Source organism: Lacerta agilis, chromosome 5, assembly GCF_009819535.1.
Source record: "Lacerta agilis isolate rLacAgi1 chromosome 5, rLacAgi1.pri, whole genome shotgun sequence".
NCBI lineage: Eukaryota > Metazoa > Chordata > Lepidosauria > Squamata > Lacertidae > Lacerta > Lacerta agilis.
In genome coordinates this window covers 32,819,261-32,836,447 of record NC_046316.1, presented here as the reverse complement: position 1 = coordinate 32,836,447, position 17,187 = coordinate 32,819,261, and the positions used below count along the sequence as shown (strand labels likewise).

General features: G+C 46.6%; 1 protein-coding gene across 1 annotated transcript in view; it reads right to left on the bottom strand.

Annotated features, from left to right (window-relative positions):
- ASAH2 (N-acylsphingosine amidohydrolase 2) overlaps positions 1–9,467 on the bottom strand; it is a 33,255-nt gene extending 23,788 nt beyond the window's left edge. Inside the window, exons 1-5 of the mRNA XM_033149227.1 lie at positions 9,338–9,467; positions 5,682–5,743; positions 4,009–4,161; positions 2,849–3,025; positions 104–231 (exon numbers count right to left, since the gene is read on the bottom strand). Of these exons, the coding sequence (XP_033005118.1) occupies positions 104–231; positions 2,849–3,025; positions 4,009–4,161; positions 5,682–5,743; positions 9,338–9,458 (641 nt within the window). The 5' untranslated portion in view covers positions 9,459–9,467. The remainder of the gene's footprint in view (positions 1–103; positions 232–2,848; positions 3,026–4,008; positions 4,162–5,681; positions 5,744–9,337) is intronic.
- Positions 9,468–17,187: the final 7,720 nt, after the last annotated feature.

Genomic DNA, 17,187 nt, shown 5'->3' with positions numbered 1-17,187 from the left:
AGTTCATATTCTTTCATGAAACAAGAAATAAGTGATGGCTGAGTACAGAACCCTACAAGCATATTAATGAGTATCTCAATTCCATTTCCTTCCCAAACTTTACCTGAGCCTTTCAGACTCGGGATTATGAAGATAAGAAAAGGGACTTCTGTTGATTTGAGAGTTCTCGGTCAAGCCCTTGTTGATAAAAATGTGTCCTTTTGTCATATTTTGATGAGCCATCTCAACACTCTGTTGATTAGAAAACAGGAAAATCACTGAGATACTGGTCACCACAGCACAAACAAGATATTAACATGAGAAGGGGGGGGGGAAATCAACACAGATCCTTGTCGTATCTTAAAGAACTAAGAGATTTATTATGGCATATGGACTAGAGTTCACTTCAATGATTACTCAAGGGGTTGTCTTCATTAGGCAGGCAAGGAAAAACTGTAAACAGTGGGGCCAAACAGCTTTGAACTGCAAAAAGTAGTTTTATGTTAATTCCATTTAAAGCTAAAGATAAACAGAGTGATCATTCCTTGGTTTCAGTAAATGTGAATGGCACAACCATTCTGAGCTTTGCTGGATTAATTTAGACTTGTAGCATAGCAGGAGACCATTGTCTCAACTGAAGCCTAAAGTAATAGAATCAAACATGCTGAGAAGTTCTAATTCAACAATTTCAGACTGCAGTCACATTGATAATTTATCACATTATCACAGACTGTCCTTTTTGTATTTTATAACTGTTTGGCCCATATTTCAGAGCCCCCCCTTTACATACAGTATCCCCCCTTTTCCCTCAGTAACCATATGCTATGTATATGTGACAAATGATGATAATACTTCATGCATCTGATGAAGTGGACTCTAGTTGATGAAAGGTACCATCCCTGCTTTTGTGGTAATAGACTGTCAAACCAAAGGTGAGACTGTTTCGTACAACTTGAATGAAATATTGGGTGGGCCAAGGTAAGCCCTGCCCCACAAATCAATCACATGATGGGGCACACCCTCCTCCATTCGAATGCCTATGCCCATTAACGCCCCCCCCCCCAGGTTCCTCAAATATTTTATTGGGGAGGCCAAAGCAACCTCAGCCCCTAGACGTTGACTCCTATGGTTCTGGAAGATCTGCAAAAACCTTATTGGTAGTCCAGATAACTAACTGGACTACCAAAACTAACTGGGAGTTGTCTATGTATTCATTTGCTTTCATTTATGCTCATTGGCTCACTTTGATGCTGTGCTTATCTGTGGAACTTGGGATGCTGGGCTGTAGGCCCAGAGAGGGGAGACGCTTTGGACAATTGCTACCTATGGCCTCACCCAGTGGTGGAGGAATCCTTTCTGTCACCCGGGTCGGGATGCCAAGGGGCGGGGCAAACCACCCTGTGATGCATGCATGATGTCCGTATGGACTGCGCATGTGCGGCAGCCCGTACAGTTGCTGTGCGTGAGCGGCAGCCCGTACAGATGCCCGTGTGGACTCCATGCATGAGTGGCACCCACACTGACTGCATGCGCACCCTCCGCTGCTCTACAGCTGGGGGGAGGCAGCGGGCCATTTTGTCACCTCCCTGGGTCATGCCTGGGGCAACCCGCCCCCTTCATACGCCCCTGGCCTCACCTGCCAGGTGTGCTGGGAGGTTCTGGGTAAACTTATGTATGTTGTTCTGTGCATAAGGGATGTATACATGTTTGCTTCAGTGCCGACAAGCCATCTCCTTGCTGTGGTGTCTATCCTGTGTCTGTAAAGGGTTGGGACACCCGGCAGGCTAATTTGCTGTAAGTCCACACCCTTCTTTAATAAAGCACTAGAACTTAATACTCTGGCGTTTTTGACATCCTTATTTGTTCTCCTTTGGACTAGTGGATCAGGACACTAACACAGCCAACTGTTGTCAGCAGCCTAAGAGCATGTACAATGATGCACACCAGACTACTTAACATGTTCAAGCAACACTAGCTCAGATATAATCATGAATTCACATCCAATGCCAGCAGTTTCTAGGCTAGGAATCTACACTGTAGTTCTGCACATGCTTACATGGACAGTGGAAGTAAAGCTCACTGAGTTCTATGCTGCTTACTTCCAGTTGAGCATGAGTAGGAATGCTAATCATGTTGCACATTTCACGACAAACAGACAAGTAGCAGCACATGCATTGCTTAAACGTTCTACTTCCAAAACATTCGGAAACCAAGGCGCGGCTTCTGATTGGCTGCAGGAAGCTCCTGTAGCCAATTGGAAGCTGCTGAAGCCCTGTCAGACATTCGGGTTCCAAAGGAAGTTCGCAAACCAGAATACTCACTTCAGGGTTTGCGGCGTTTGGGAGCCAAAACATTCAACTCGCAAGATGTTCAGGATCCAAGGTACGATTGTACTTTAGATTTGTACTGATCTGATGATCTCTTTTAATTAGCCAATGAATGTATATAGAAGATTAAGGAACTGCTTGATAGTTTTATTAACTCTCAAAATAAGTCTCCCAGTTCATCTTAACCTTTTCGTAGACCAGGGGTCCCCAAACTAAGGCCCGGGGGCTGGATGCGGCCCAATCGCCTTCTAAATCCGGCCCGCGGGCTGTCCAGGAATCAGCATGTTTTTACATGAGTAGAAGATGTCCTTTTATTTAAAATGCATCTCTGGGTTATTTGTGGGGCATAGCAATTCATTCACCCCCCCCCCCCAAATATAGTCCAGCCCCCCACAAGGTCTGAGGGACAGTGGACCAGCCCCCTGCTGAAAAAGTTTGCTGACCCCTGTCGTAGACTATCACCAACTCCATAAAGATTTCCCTACAGCATGCTGCAGTAAACTTGTCAAGCACTAAAAGTGAGAGGCTGGGGTGGTTCTTACCTCTAGGATCCCATTGAGAATGGCATTCAAGGATGGCTTTATAAACCCCTTCCCTGCTATCATGAAGAGAGTGTATTGAAAATACCCTGCCGGCCCAGAATGGGTATGAACTGCAGACAGTATTACGTTGTCTTGCCGGTAGAGATCGCCGTATCTTTCCTTCAACTGTTTCATTACCTAAGGACAGCAATGGTGCAATTACTGCATTTTTTGATTTGGTATGTTTATTAGATTAGTTGAAAAAAGTAAAGAAGAAGAAGAAGAAGAAGAAGAAGAAGAAGAAGAAGAAGAAGAAGAAGAAGAAGAAGAAGAAGAAGAAGAAGAACCTGGTATGGAACCTTATAACTTTGAGTGCTCTACCACTGAGGTACCATTCCTGGCAAGTTGGAAAATAATGCTCCACAAACCTCATCCAGTGACATCCTAAAGGCTAACACATTTACAATGGCATGGGTTTTTTTTCTAGACAAGATTCTACTTCCTCAGGTTGTTCAGCAAAGTTAACCTCAGAATAGTCATTCCAAGAGGTTGCTAAAGGCATTAAAGCACAGCTAGAAATGGAAAGACTACATGGGTTTCTTCTGCTGAGCCAAACACACTGGAATAAAATGGAAATCTTGAAATAAATGAGTGAAATATCTTGTATTAAAAGAGCTGGAATTATATTATATTATGAGTTATGAATACACACACACACACACACACACACACACATGCATACACTCTGTGACAATAGACAAGGTATGAATCCAAATATATGTCTTTCTTTATATAAATTCATGGCTTTCTGTTGCATTTTCTTCCTCAGTCGCCACATTTTCTTTTTCTTACTTCACAAATATACTTGTCGTGATTTAGGATATTTTATAGTGGGTGTAAGATCATTGTAGATCTCTCAGCTCTTGGCTCGCAGGAGCTGTTATATTTGCAGCTACTATATATATAAACATCTCAGGAATTGTGGTGGTTAAGATACCACAAATCGATTGTTGTGCTGCACGCACCCACGCACACCCACCCACCCTATATTTATGCCCATCACAACTCCCTATATAAGGGAGTAGGGGAGAGAGACAGTTCTTTGAGGCCAATGATTTTTGGATGATATAAAAACCTAAAAGGAAAAAGAATAGAAAGCTACTGCCCTGCCCCAGACTTACCTCTAGCCTAAGCCTTTGAGACATCATTCCTATCTCAGCAGTAACATACAACACTCGTTTGCTCCAGTCGTCGGGCTCTGCTATGATGAATGCTCTACAGTACAGTCGCGAGAGCACGCCAGCACCAGTCTGATCTGGATTTGCATAGCCCATCTACAGGGGGACACAACATCTCCTTAACCACACACGATGTGCAATCCTATACCTATTTATTCAGAAGGAAGTCTCCCTGCATTCAGCGTTTCCAGGCCATGTCACTTTTGTACTGTATTTACCCATAATTCCTTTCTTTTCCGTTCTGGCACTGAGCTTGTTTTGGGTTTGTTTTAACCCCGCACCCCACCCCCACAAAAAAGTCTTTTCCAACATAGTATTTTCTATCAAAATATAATTTAAATGTCTATTTTGATATATTTCAACATGCTAAGGACTGCACGGCAACATGTGCAGAAGTGTGAAACCCAGTGCATAGCTAAGAGGTGCAGTTCAGTTCAGGTCACTTCATTCAGGAATTTGCAACAACTGATTTGCTCCAGCATCCTTAATTAAACAGAGCTTACTCTGAGGCAAGAGTGCATAATGTTCTAGGGTACTTGTAATGCCTTGATACGCATTGGGGAAGTCTCTTCTCATTTCTCCTGCCCTGGCTTCCGAAGCAAAGCATGTTAATAAAGGAAACATAGCAGTTTCTTTCATAGTACATACACATATAGTAACATACTGTCAGGGACAATTGATTAGGAGGGCTGCATTGAGGAAGAATGGTGGGGGCCACCCCCTCCTTTTCCTGATCCTGAATCTTCCCAGGAGCAGGATGACAGTATATATTTGGAACAGTGGTTTGCAGAGGGGCATAGTTCAGAAGGCAGAAGCTGGGAAATACTGGATGGGGAACAGCCAACAGAAGAAACACTAGAAGAGAGAGAGTTAACAGATTTACAGTCTCTGGAGAGTATCCACCCCACTTCCCCAAAGTCACAGAGAGCTCAGAAAGTGTCAGAACTGAAAACACAGCGGCTCCAAGATCAGATTACAAGATGTAGGAGTGACGTAGATTAATAGGCACGGGGGGGGGGGGGGTGACCTTAACTGGGAGCACCGCCATCCTTCGCTGTGTTTATTAAAGAAACTAATTGGTAAGAATTCTCTTTCGTCATTTATGGCCATGGGGGAGGAAGCTGATTCCCTGAAGCCTGGCACACACTTCTTATCATTATCATTATGGTGCTTTTAATAATAGAAAATTTGTATCCCACCCTCCCCTGGATGAGGAGACATTTCACTCCTACAAGTGTATGGTAATCTGATGCAAACAAACCCCATTACTGTCATCATTATTTCAAATTATAAATTGCTTCCCACAAAAGTCTTGATGCAACTTACAAAACAATAAAAAAACAAAATCCAGTGGAAGGGCATTACTACTGAAAAGGCCTGCCTTCTCTGAGCCCTCCTCTGGGCTACTGCCAGAGGGAACACATATAAAAGAATCTCCAAAGATGGCCTCAGGTCCTGGGCAGGCTGATTTGGGGGAAACCATTCCACAAGGCATTTCTGGATTTATTATATAAGGGCCTTGTAGAGTGTAAAAAAAACAAAAAAAACTGAAAGGGGGTAAAATAGGCTTGTGCTTTCAGTGAAAAGAAGAAAGAAAACTCTGATTGGGTACTTACAAAAGGTATCTCTGCTACAGGGCTGGTACAGTCAGCTCGACCAACACCAATCATGTAGCCAGCTAGAGAAGGTATGAGAATAATACTACAATTAGAAGCAGAAAAGAACAGGACACTTCTCCCAGTGCAGGGGCTCAGGACAAGACAGATGCCAGATGCCACTAGTACAATCCCCCCCGTTCAATTTCTGGACCTGTCGCCAGGGGGGATCCATCCCCTGTAGCTTTTCCATTTACATTTATAGTCTGTGGAGTATTCAAATCCTCCTCTAGAGTAACCACCTCGTTTTCGCAGACATCTTTAAGGGGAGAAAATCTGTTTTTTATTGGCACCATGAAGGTCAGTTTACTAAAAGAGTCCTCCAATTTAGCTTGTTTGGGAGCTGGTGCTGAGACTGCTTCCTCTGGGTCTCTGCTGCGTTTACTAGTAGGCGTCATAATGAAGTGGGAGGAAAGCCAGAAGGACGAGAAAGACGAGAAGAGAGATAAAAGCCCAACTTCATAGTACCAAGAACAAAGCAAAGAAGGGAGCTGGCGAGTAACGGCTATCGGCTGGCAGCCTGCCCAGGGTGTCTCGTGGAAGCTTATTGGTAAAATCCCATGGGATATTGGTAAAATCCCATGGGAAGATAAGAGTACTGTATAAAATTAGGGAATTAAAAGCCGTTTACTTCCCTGGAAGCAGTGGGCGATAATTATCGCTCGTGTTATCTCGAGAGCTCCGAAGCCTGCTTGTTACGCCGACGCCATCTTCCCTCATGCCACTTGCCACTTAAAAATGTACAGGCACACCTCAGAGAAAGTACGGGTTCGGTTCCAGACCACCGCAATAAAGCGAACATTGCAATAAAGCGAGTCACACAGATTTTGGGGTTTTTTTTGGGGGGGGGGGCGTTTCCCAGTACATATAAAAGTTATGTTTAGACTGTACTGCAATCAATTCAGCCAGCATCCACTGACGTCAGGGGTGGGAGGGAAAATCCTGGCTCCAGCCCTATCCAGCTCCATTTCCACTGCCAGAAGAGGACCAGCAGCAGCAGTGGGGAAGGGTGGTGCTTCCTTGTCCCGGAAGCAGCTGGGCTGCCTGCAGCTACACCTGCATCCTCATAAGGAGCAGTATCTTCGCTCTGAAGTGAAATACAATAAAAAGAAGTATGCCTTTATCTGAACTAGGCTAGAACCCTTCTCACTGACACCTTTTTATTCCCTGTGTGGAAGGACGTTTTCATTTGGTTTGGTGCGGCGGAATGTTCAGTCATGTGATCTTGCACCTCTGATACAGGTGCATTCCAGACATGATTTACCAGCTTGTTGAAAACAAGGTCTAAATATGAAGGAATTGGGTATAAAAATTTGCTCTGCTTCTCTGTCGGAAGGAATACCATTGTCAACTGTTAGACATACGCGGCTGCTCTCACCAGATGAGGTGAAAATGTTTACTGAATATTATGTAATCTGGGCACCCCCAGCTATTTTGGGGGCACATTGCCTTCAGGCTGATACGAGTTATTTATTTTGATATTCTGATACCACCTTTCAGGACAGAAAAGCCCTTCCGAAGCAGATCACCATACGGAAGTAATTAATTAAGCAAGATACTTCTTGATGATAAAGCAGCAGTTTACAGCCAAGTCTGAGTTAAGCCCTTCTCAAGTGTAAAAATCAGTTACACAAACATTAAAATAGAAATGTTCATAATTAGCACAAGAAAAATATAGTAACAATATATAACATGTTAAAACTGAACACCAGGGTAGAACCCAGACTGTATTATTTGGTGCAATGGCAGCTGTAAAAGGCTACTATTGCTACATTGGGATAATTCCCTGACTGTGATCAGGCTGAATGATATAACTTGATTGAGGCAGTCTACTCATGGCTAAGGAGAGCACATGAATGGGGTATTTTCCAAACAGTCTTTTTCTGTACAATGCAAACATCTGAAGGGAACTTTCATGCTTACCGGTATATGCTTCCACACAATCTGGAACACCATTAGAGGGTTCATTAACTTTTTCTTTAAGGGGCCACAAAGACTCTTCATTGCAGGGGCGTAGCAAGGGGGCGGGGGGCAGCCTGCCCCGGGCATCGCCCTGCTGAGGGTGACACTTTGGGCAGTGGCCCCGCCCCCCTGGGCTTTTTTTTAAAGGCTATTTTTGGCACTGCTGCTGTGGAGTCGCAGGGGCGGCCAGCGAGGCTGGGTGTCACCCCCCCTCACTGGCTGCCCCTGCGGCTCCGCCCTGGCAGCACCGAAAATAGCCTCCCCTTCCAGCGGCTTTTTTTGCCGCAGCATGGAGGCAAGGGGCGGGCTAGCAAGGAGGGGTACCACCCCCTCCTCACTGGCCCGCCCCTTGCCTCTATGCCGCACTCCACACGGGCCAGCCAGCGGCCAAAAAAAGCCTCTGAAAGGGAGGAAAGGAAGACAAAGCACCTTTCAAGCACCTGCTTTCCTTTCCTTTGCCCCCCTTTCAGCGGCTTTTCCCGCCGCTGGCTGGCTTGCACAGCCGGGTCATGGAGAGGGGCGGGCCAGCGAGGAGTGGTGTATGGCCCCCCTCTCCCTGCCCTGACTTGTGCTTCGCCGAGGGAGCCCAGGCGGCGGCTTCGGGAGTCTCTGTGGGCTGCAGAGACTCCTGAAGCCGCCGCCCAGCACCCCTTCATGCGGCAGCTGCTCGCACAGGTGCAAGCAGCCGCAGCATGAAGGGGTGCCGAGCAGCGGCTTCGGGAGTCTCTGGCGCCCGCAGAAACTCCCGAAGCTGCCGCTCGGCATCCCTGGGGGTGGGGTGTCGCGCTGTGCGCTTGCGTCATGATGTCATTATGCACGCACACGCCACGATGCCCCGTCTCCAGGGGTGCCTCTTGGCTTCCCGCCCCAGGGAGCCAAGGGGCTAGAAACGCCCCTGCTTAATTGTTTTTGCTGCAAAATATTGACAGAGCGACACTTCTGGAAAAATCTTTAACTTTGAAGGAGAATACACAAGGAAGGTAGAAAGGGGGGGGGGAGGACCCCTGACAGTTAAGTCCAGTCGCAAACGACTCTGGGGTTGCGGCGCTCATCTCGCTTTACTGGCCCAGGGAGCCGGCATTTGTCTGCAGGCAGTTTTTCTGGGTCATGTGGCCAGCATGACTAAGCCGCTTCTGGTGAAACCAGAGCAGCGCACGGAAACGCCGTTTACCTTCCCACCAGAGCGGTACCTATTTATCTACTTGCTCGAACTGCTAGGTTGGCAGGAGCTTGGACCGAACAACGGGAGCTCACCCCTTCACGGGCATTCGAACCGCCGACCTTCTGATCGGCAAGCCCAAGGATCAGTGGTTTACACCATAGCGCCACCCGCGTCCCATACTGATAACTGATGGATAAATATCAGACGCTGCACGTCTGCTATGTGCTACAATACATAAAAGTAGTTCTATGTCCATATCAGCACACCACAAAATGGAAGAAAAGCTTGTGCAAAATAAACCAATTTGCAATGGAACAGAAAATACTAGAAGAGAGTGTGAATGACCGTTGGAATGGATTGAGGCAACTTTGTACACACAATGTTGCTCAGAATCTTTCTCCAGTATGCTGCCATTCAACCGTCTTTTACCACCACCAAATCCCTTAAGTACCTCAAAAATAGATATTACAAGACATTAAGTAATTGCTGTTACCATTTTTCTCACTGAAGAAATAGTGGAGAACGAACAGTGTCACAAGAACTGCTATCACCAGCACCACAAAGACAGCGATGACAATTGCCAGCCGTGAGAGAGTCGTCTTGGCCATTTTCATTCTGAAAACAACACCTACAAAAAGAGTAGAGGTAACATGTAAAATAGAAGAAGTAAAAATCCTGAATGGTGTATCATCCCACAACTTTGACTATATTGCCTACGTTGTGTGTACGGAACCTGAAGAAACAGCTAGTTCTCTAGAACTGGAAAAAAAACCCAACAAAACACCCTTACCTTATTGTAAATAGTTGACTGAATTAAAAGATGTATTATTCTGGAAATTTGGATCTTCCTTGCTAAACGGTGCAGCCGTTGGCTCTTATTTCTGATCACACCTTTACAGACACCTCAAAATTTCTCAAGCTGTGAAATAAACATATTAAAACAAAACGACAACTTTGTGAGACTTTTGTAAGGGTATGAAATGTATGTGCAAGTTACTTATGGACCTCGCCACCATGCACATTATGTCAATGCTCATACACACACACACACACACACACACACATATGGCCAGCTATCAAGAATGACATATTTGGTGCTGTTTTCTTGATAAGGTGCACTGCATTAGCTAAAAGCAAGAGATCGCTAACACACGATCAGCTTTCATCTAGCCCTTGAACTTTCTGGCATTTATTGCATTTAGGTTGCAAAGTTCAGCGATCAACAGGTACAGATTATTCTTTGGCCTTTTCAAAAGCAAATCAGGCACAGCACTGATTTTTCAGAGAAAACTCTTTCCTTGTTGTGGATTAAAGTGGCAGCATTAAGGCAGTGTATGGGAATATAAGAAGGGGGTAAAGGGAGGTGCTAGTGACTGGGGGGGGGGAAAGAAAAGCAGGGAAGTTGTGGACAAGAAAAGTCAAGAGGAAATGACCAGGCCAAAGAGGGGAAGCTACAGAAAGCCCACAAGGGGAGTTGATCTCACAGACTTCACAGGGGCTTCAAATGTAATGGAGGCCGAATGAATCGGGGGGGGGGGGGAGACTGGTATGCATATGGCTTATAGTCTTCTCACAAATGAAAACAGGTTCTGAATATTGCATCAAGCAGCCGCTTTGTTAATTATAAAGAAGATCCAAGGACAAATCATGGCAAAGATAAGATGTACTACAGCTAAGCAGCCTCGTTGCTATCTCTAAGGCTAAACTTTGTTCATTAAGGTCTTAATCTCAACTGCTCTGCAACTATGAGCATTACTTCAGTAATAACCTTTATGATACTGGTCACAGCCGGATCGCTGGCTCTGTCTTTGTATTATTAGCTGAGTTTCAGCAAGCCTTTTTATATCATTAGCTTTGCTTTGGGACAGGGGAATGGAAATGTGACCCAAGCGGAGGGCCGGGTTTAGGTTTGATGAGGCCCTAAGCTACTAAAGGTAATGGGGCCCTTTATATGTCCAGCTGTCCTTTGTCAACAACAAATTGTCGCTGTTTTTTGTGTTGATCCTGCACTCTGTGTCCCAGGGCTAATGAATCTGGGCATGCACAGCAAAGCTGCTGTTTAAAGTTCACAATCTGGTTCCACCCCAACAGGGGTTCGGGACAATTTGTTACTCCAAAGTCTTCCAGCGACTTAAAACACTATTAAAGCACAATTAATTCTACCATAAAGCAGAATAAAAACAACCCCCATAACAGCCGGAGAAAGCTTTGACCGTGCACTAACAACAAAAGAACATCAGTTTCAGTCTATCGAAAGCCTGAGGAGGGAAGGGGAGAAGTGCTAAAAATGATAGTTTTGGACAGGGAGCCACAACTGAAAAGCCCCTCTCCCTTGTCACCACCCTCGGAGGGGACTGTACATGACAACAACATTCTTTTTGACAATAACAGGGACACACTTGAGCAGGTCAGTGCTAGGGACTTTAAGTCCCTCAAATTGCAATAAGATTCACTTCCAAAGAAATGCACAGGATTATAAACATGATTACTATCTATTTTCATGGGAGACATTTAATCAACGACTAAATATGGAAATGGGGCACCTGCAATATCAGATCATAGCTGTCAATTTTTCCCTTTTTTTTAAGGGAAATTCCCTTATTCCGAGTAGGATTCCTCACAAGAAAATGGAACAGTTGACAGCTATGTATCAGATAGGAGTACTGCTGGATCTCTTACAAGGCCTGTGTAGTACAGATTCCCGCTCCCCACAGGGCTCAGCTTACAGTGGAAGGTAACTCTGCTAGAGAGGAGGGAAAGGTCTTCACTCAAAGCTCACATCAAAACAACAAAACAAAACAAAACAGGGCAAACATGGTGCTCATGGAGAAACAAAGGAATTCTGAAAGTCACAGGAGATATCTATGCCACAACATACACATCTAATTTGTACATCTTCCAAACATCGCTGTGAAGCATCAAGACAAAACCACTCTCTCAAGAAAGTTGCCTCACATTCCTTCCCTTCTCTTCCTACTCAAGCACAGCAAGTGCCAAGCTAGTGATCTGAATTTCTAATATTCATTTAGCCATCCTCTTGCTCCTCTTTCCCCTCCCCCATAAAAGATTATGGTCAATATTTCTAAGGAATGGCCTAGTTTGACTTTAAAAGGAAGAGTCTGGAATGCAGCTTACTCACTTATTGCATGATCCCACCAGATGGGTGCTCACAGTAAGCTGCCTCTTGCTTTTGTGTCTTAAATGTGCCTATGTAAGTAGCTATTATGAGGACTCTGACCCTCCCAGCAAGTGACTCATTAGCTTCCCAACTCAGTAGGCGTCTCTAAAATGGGAAATCTTCACCTGGGCACAGGGTAAGGCTCATACGAAAGAATACTCCTCGATCCCACAACTACCACTAGTATAACTAGCCCTCAAAACCCTCTCCCCAGAAAAAAACTAGACTTGAAGGGCAAGAGTTATATTCTGTCAGGGATTGATCAGATGGGGAGGAGTGGTGGAGACTGCCACTCCAAGAGGCTTCCGAGGTGGGGGCAGATGAAGATGGCATGGACCCAGGTTTGGGGTGGGTGTGGGTGGGTGGGTGGGTGTGGGTGTCAAACAAGACACACCCCAGAGGAAGAAGAGAAGAGCTGGAAACAATGGAAGGTGAGGAACAGGAGCAAGCTAAGAGATGCACAGAGATAGGATTCAGGTGTGTTGGATACAGTACAGAAGCCAGTTGACAGGAAGGTTTGCCAGGGTAACTGGGTATGAGGTGACAGAAAAAGCGAGTCTTTTAGCAAGGTGTGCTGGGAAGAAGGAAGGAGAGAGAAAAAAGACTGGGACCCATCTTGGGCAGGCAAGTTGGGAGAGATGCCTTGGACTGCAAGGCTGCATTGCTGTGGGGGATAAGCAGCTCTTGAAAGCACCGTGCTGTTAGATCTGGACTCCCTCCATGCAGACTGAAGGTCTAAATAGGTGAATAAACCCTATTTCTTAAAACTACAGCTGTCTCGCTGTGTCTTAATTCTCCAAAGGGACACAAACCCTGGGTGAGTGCCTGGAACGTCCCTGGAATCTTGCTATCACTCGGCAGAGAGAGGGAGAGACTTTTGTAACAATGGTTTTATGGCTGGTTTGTGTTATATTATTTTGCTGCTAGGGTTTGTGGTTGCTGCCTTATTGTGAGTTGTTATGAGCATACCTCTATGCAGAAAAGTGGTTTTGATTATAGTGGTTATTGCTGCCCTTTATTAACTAACTAACTAACTAACTAACTAACTAACTAACTAACTATTGGCTCCTATATAACTTCTAGTATTGTGTTCCCAGCATTGTTATACTGAGTTTTGCAACTAGGATAGAACATACTGTAAAATATATGCCAACATTTCAGTGAGTCTCCCTCCCCCTGTAATTGTACTTCTGTCCATGCCGTAATTATGCAGCAGTGCTCTGTGCCAGCTCACCTGTTTGTATTCTCTTGCCGGTGGCATTCTTTTGTCTTTCCAACAAACCCTTTGGGGAGTTTTGATTGGTTAATTAATTAATTTTGGAATTTTGGAAGTGCCTTGAATGTATCACAGTGTTTTTTGAATTTTTGTTGGGCAACTTTTAATGTGGAAGAAATCAAAGTACAAAAGATGTGTTCCTAACTGGATTAAACCTTCATGCTCATTTATTGTAAAAAGATCACAGTTCTTTATTAATCCTCTTTGCATCTGTGCACCTTGACTGAAATACTTCCTTCCAAAATAAACAAAAAAGGCACCAGAGTTGATCTTACACCAGGTAAAGTTTGTTTTGTATTTCCCTTATTGCCAGTTGCATTTTTCCACAAAAAGTGGTGCCAGAGCTCACCATAAACACCTCCCTTGTTCTCTTAGAATGGCAATGGCACCCACCTGAGAAGTGCTGGAACTGAGTCCCAGTGAGTTCCGGCTCTCTAATTGCATTCAGTTGAATTATTACATTCTCTTTATTTTCCCATATCCATTCATTTAGGAATACCTACCATTTCGGGAGTGGACGCGGGTGGCGCTGTGGTCTAAACCACAAAGCCTAGGGCCTGCTGATCGGAAGATTGGCGGTTCGAATCCCCGCGACGGGGTGAGCTCCCATTGCTCAGTCCCTGCTCCTGCCCACCTAGCAGTTCGAAAGCACGTCAAAGTGCAAGTAGATAAATAGGTACCACTCCAGCGGGAAGGTAAACGGTGTTTCCATGTGCTGCTCTGGTTCGCCAGAAGCGGCTTAGTCATGCTGGCCACATGACCCGGAAGCTGTACGCCGGCTCCCTCGGCTAGTAAAGCGAGATGAGCACCGCAATCCCAGAGTTGTCCGTGACTGGACCTAACAGTCAGGTGTACCTTTCCCTTTACCTTACCATTTCGGGATGCTTATTCTTCTACCCTGTGAGACCTTGGGTACTTAAACTGGGATGTGGAGAGATTTCAGTCTGGGACATATTGAGTTTGTAGAAGAGATCAGTGTTGGATGGTGTGGGCGTAGGTGTTTCTGGGTGTGAGTGGGGCAGGGTGTTGCAATAGGAGGTGCATGTGTTATTGCTGGGTGTGATCCACTGCATACCTAACTACTGCATGACACTGTCATATTCCATAACTAAAGGAATAGGCATTGCATATAACAGTCTGCAAACAGTACAGCCCTGGCAAACTTCAGAAATAGATCTCTGCCTGCCATGCCTTATTTTGCTAGTAGAGACTAACAAATTGCATTATGCATTTACAAATCTCAGTATTTTTTTGGCTTCTTAGAACAGTGTTTTTCAACCTTTTTTGGGCAAAGGCACACTTGTTTCATGAAAAAAATCACGAGGCACACCACCATTAGAAATGTTAAAAACAGTGGTGGCGAACCTTTTAGAGACCGAGTGCCCAAACTGTAAACCAAAAACCACTTATTTATCACAAAGTGCTCAAACTTGTTGAGCTTTTTTGGGGGGAGCTGCCGACCAAAGTTTTGGAGTTTTGGGGGGGTGCACAAAAGTTGCTTTGCTTTTGGGGGGGCGCCCCAAAGCTGCTGGGCTTTTGGGGGGGAAGGGAGTCGATGTTGCAGGGTGCAACGTTACCGTGAGCTGCATCGAGCGGATTGGAAAGATCTGGGGGGGGGGGGAGAAGATTGCCACCGATTGTGCTTTGTGTGTGTTTGTGTTTTCTGACCGAGGGGTGGAGGAGAGCCCGTCTTGCTGAATCAGACCGAGGAAAAAGTGTGAGCTTTGTGGCGGGCAAGGAGGAAGCAGGAGTGATGAGAGAGCAAAGGCGAAAACTAGAGGAAGGCGCTGTTGCTGCGGGGCTCTGCCGGGAGGACCGTTGCCTTCGCCACTCACACTCCTGCGCTCGGGAAGGGCTCGAGGAGCCTCAAGTGTCCGCCCCTCCCTGGCGTCTTCTTAGGCAGCCGGGACTATGGAGACTTTGAATGGCACCAGCCTCGGCGAGCCTCTGAAGTCGCCGCAGAGCCTGCACCACTCCTTCGCCGAGAAGAAGGGGCTCCACCGAGCTCCTTCCCCAGCCAAACCTTTCCTCAAAGACCTCCACGCCCGGGCAGCTTCTGCCAAGCCCCCGCCGGTGCACCCCAAATTCCCCAGCCTCTCCAGCAAGCCGCAGTCCCCGCAGGCGGGAGCCCACCCGCAGGGGCGTCGCTATGGGGGGCGGTACGCTGCCGGCCCTTTGCTGGTGGCGCTCGAAGAAGGCGAGGCAGGCTGAGGGGCGACGCCTGGCCCCGGGGGCAGAGCGGGCGCTAGCTGCGGCTGCTCGCGTTCCCGATCGCTGGAGCCGGTGCTGGATTCCGCATCGCTGCTGGCGGCCTGAGCCAGCCTCTGCTCGTCGGAGAGCGGCTCGGACGGGCAGTCGGACAGGTCGGAGCTGCTGTCCATGTGGCTGATCCTGGCGCCGGATCCGCTGCCCAGCCCAGCGGCCGGTGCCAGGGAACCCGGCGGGGCCAGGGAACCCGGCGGGGCCAAGGAGGCGCATCGCTTGCCCTTCCTGCCTTTGCTTGGCTCGCCACCGGGCTGCCTCCCGCCGGCCTTGGCGCCTGCTTGATCCGGGGCCCGGGCTGCCTTCTTGCTCGAGAGGGTGGATTTAGCACTGCTCGCCTTGCCAGGCGCGCCGGCAGCGAGGCAAGCCGCCGCTGCCTTCGCACCCTGGGCGCAGCTCCGCCGGGAGAGGCGGCTCTGCGTGGCCAGCAGCCCCAGCGAGTGCAAGCAGGCAACAGTGGACGCAAGCCTGGGGAAAAAACAACAACAGCAGCACAGATGGGCCGATGGTGCGCGTGCTAGCAGTGAGGGCTCTGCGTGCCAAATCTGGCACGCGTGCCATAGGTTCGCCACCACTGATATATAAAGTAATTTTTCAATTTTTGCCGCGGCACACCAGGCAACATCTCGCGGCACACTAGTGTGCCGCGGAACAGTGGTTGAAAAACACTGTCTTAGAATTCCTGCCGTGTGTGTGTGTGCTGGAACATTTAGAGCCTCTTGTGGCATCTTCCTGTGTTTTGCAAAGTTGCTTAAGAAAACAAATTAGCATTGCTCAGCAAAATACCAGTACTTTGAGATGGCACCTTATGATACCTGTGTACATCCAATCTAGATGAACCTAGATGAACCTCAAGATGGGTAAAGCAAAGGAGTCTCACATTCCAGTGAAGAGACTGTGGTGTGAAAGGCCGTTCAGTGACCATTGCTGCAGGACGGGGCCAGCCAAAAACCTTCCGGTAGCTGAGGTGACCCACAAAATGGCACCCACTCCTCCTCACCAGGGAAGAAGGTGTGAGTTAGAGATCTATATCAGGAACAGGAAATGAAGGTCTCTATCAGGATCTGCTGCCCTGTGGATCCTGCCGCTCCCTAGTTGACCTCATGGTTTGCCAACCCTGCTATTTATTTATTTATTTATTGAGACCTTTTTATTGCAATGCAAATACATGCCCAATGCAAATACATCTCTGTAGGTACTGTGCCACCTCTCACACGAACGCTGAATATGTGGCTGCAAGAGCTGTAGCCTGTAGGTGGGTGTCAGCACTGAGAGAGGTGCCCAGATATAGGACACCATCCCTGTGTCATCACTTAAGACACGCAACAAACCTGTTTTTGCGGCCTTTCTGCTACAACCTAAAATATGGCTGGTGTTCCTTAAGGCAGCATCATGAGAGGATCAAGTACATTTGTTGATAGGAAATCTTGAGAAGTGAACCATTTGAAAAAGGACCTCTGCATAGTGTTAAAAACACCACATTTATATAAACTGTTAACTATAGGTCTGAAATTACCTGCATAAAGATTTCTCAGACAGTGACTAGTTTAATACCTTTAATTGTTACAGTTCACAACAGCAGTTCAAATATGCTATAAAATAAAAGCAACACTGAATTCCTGATAAT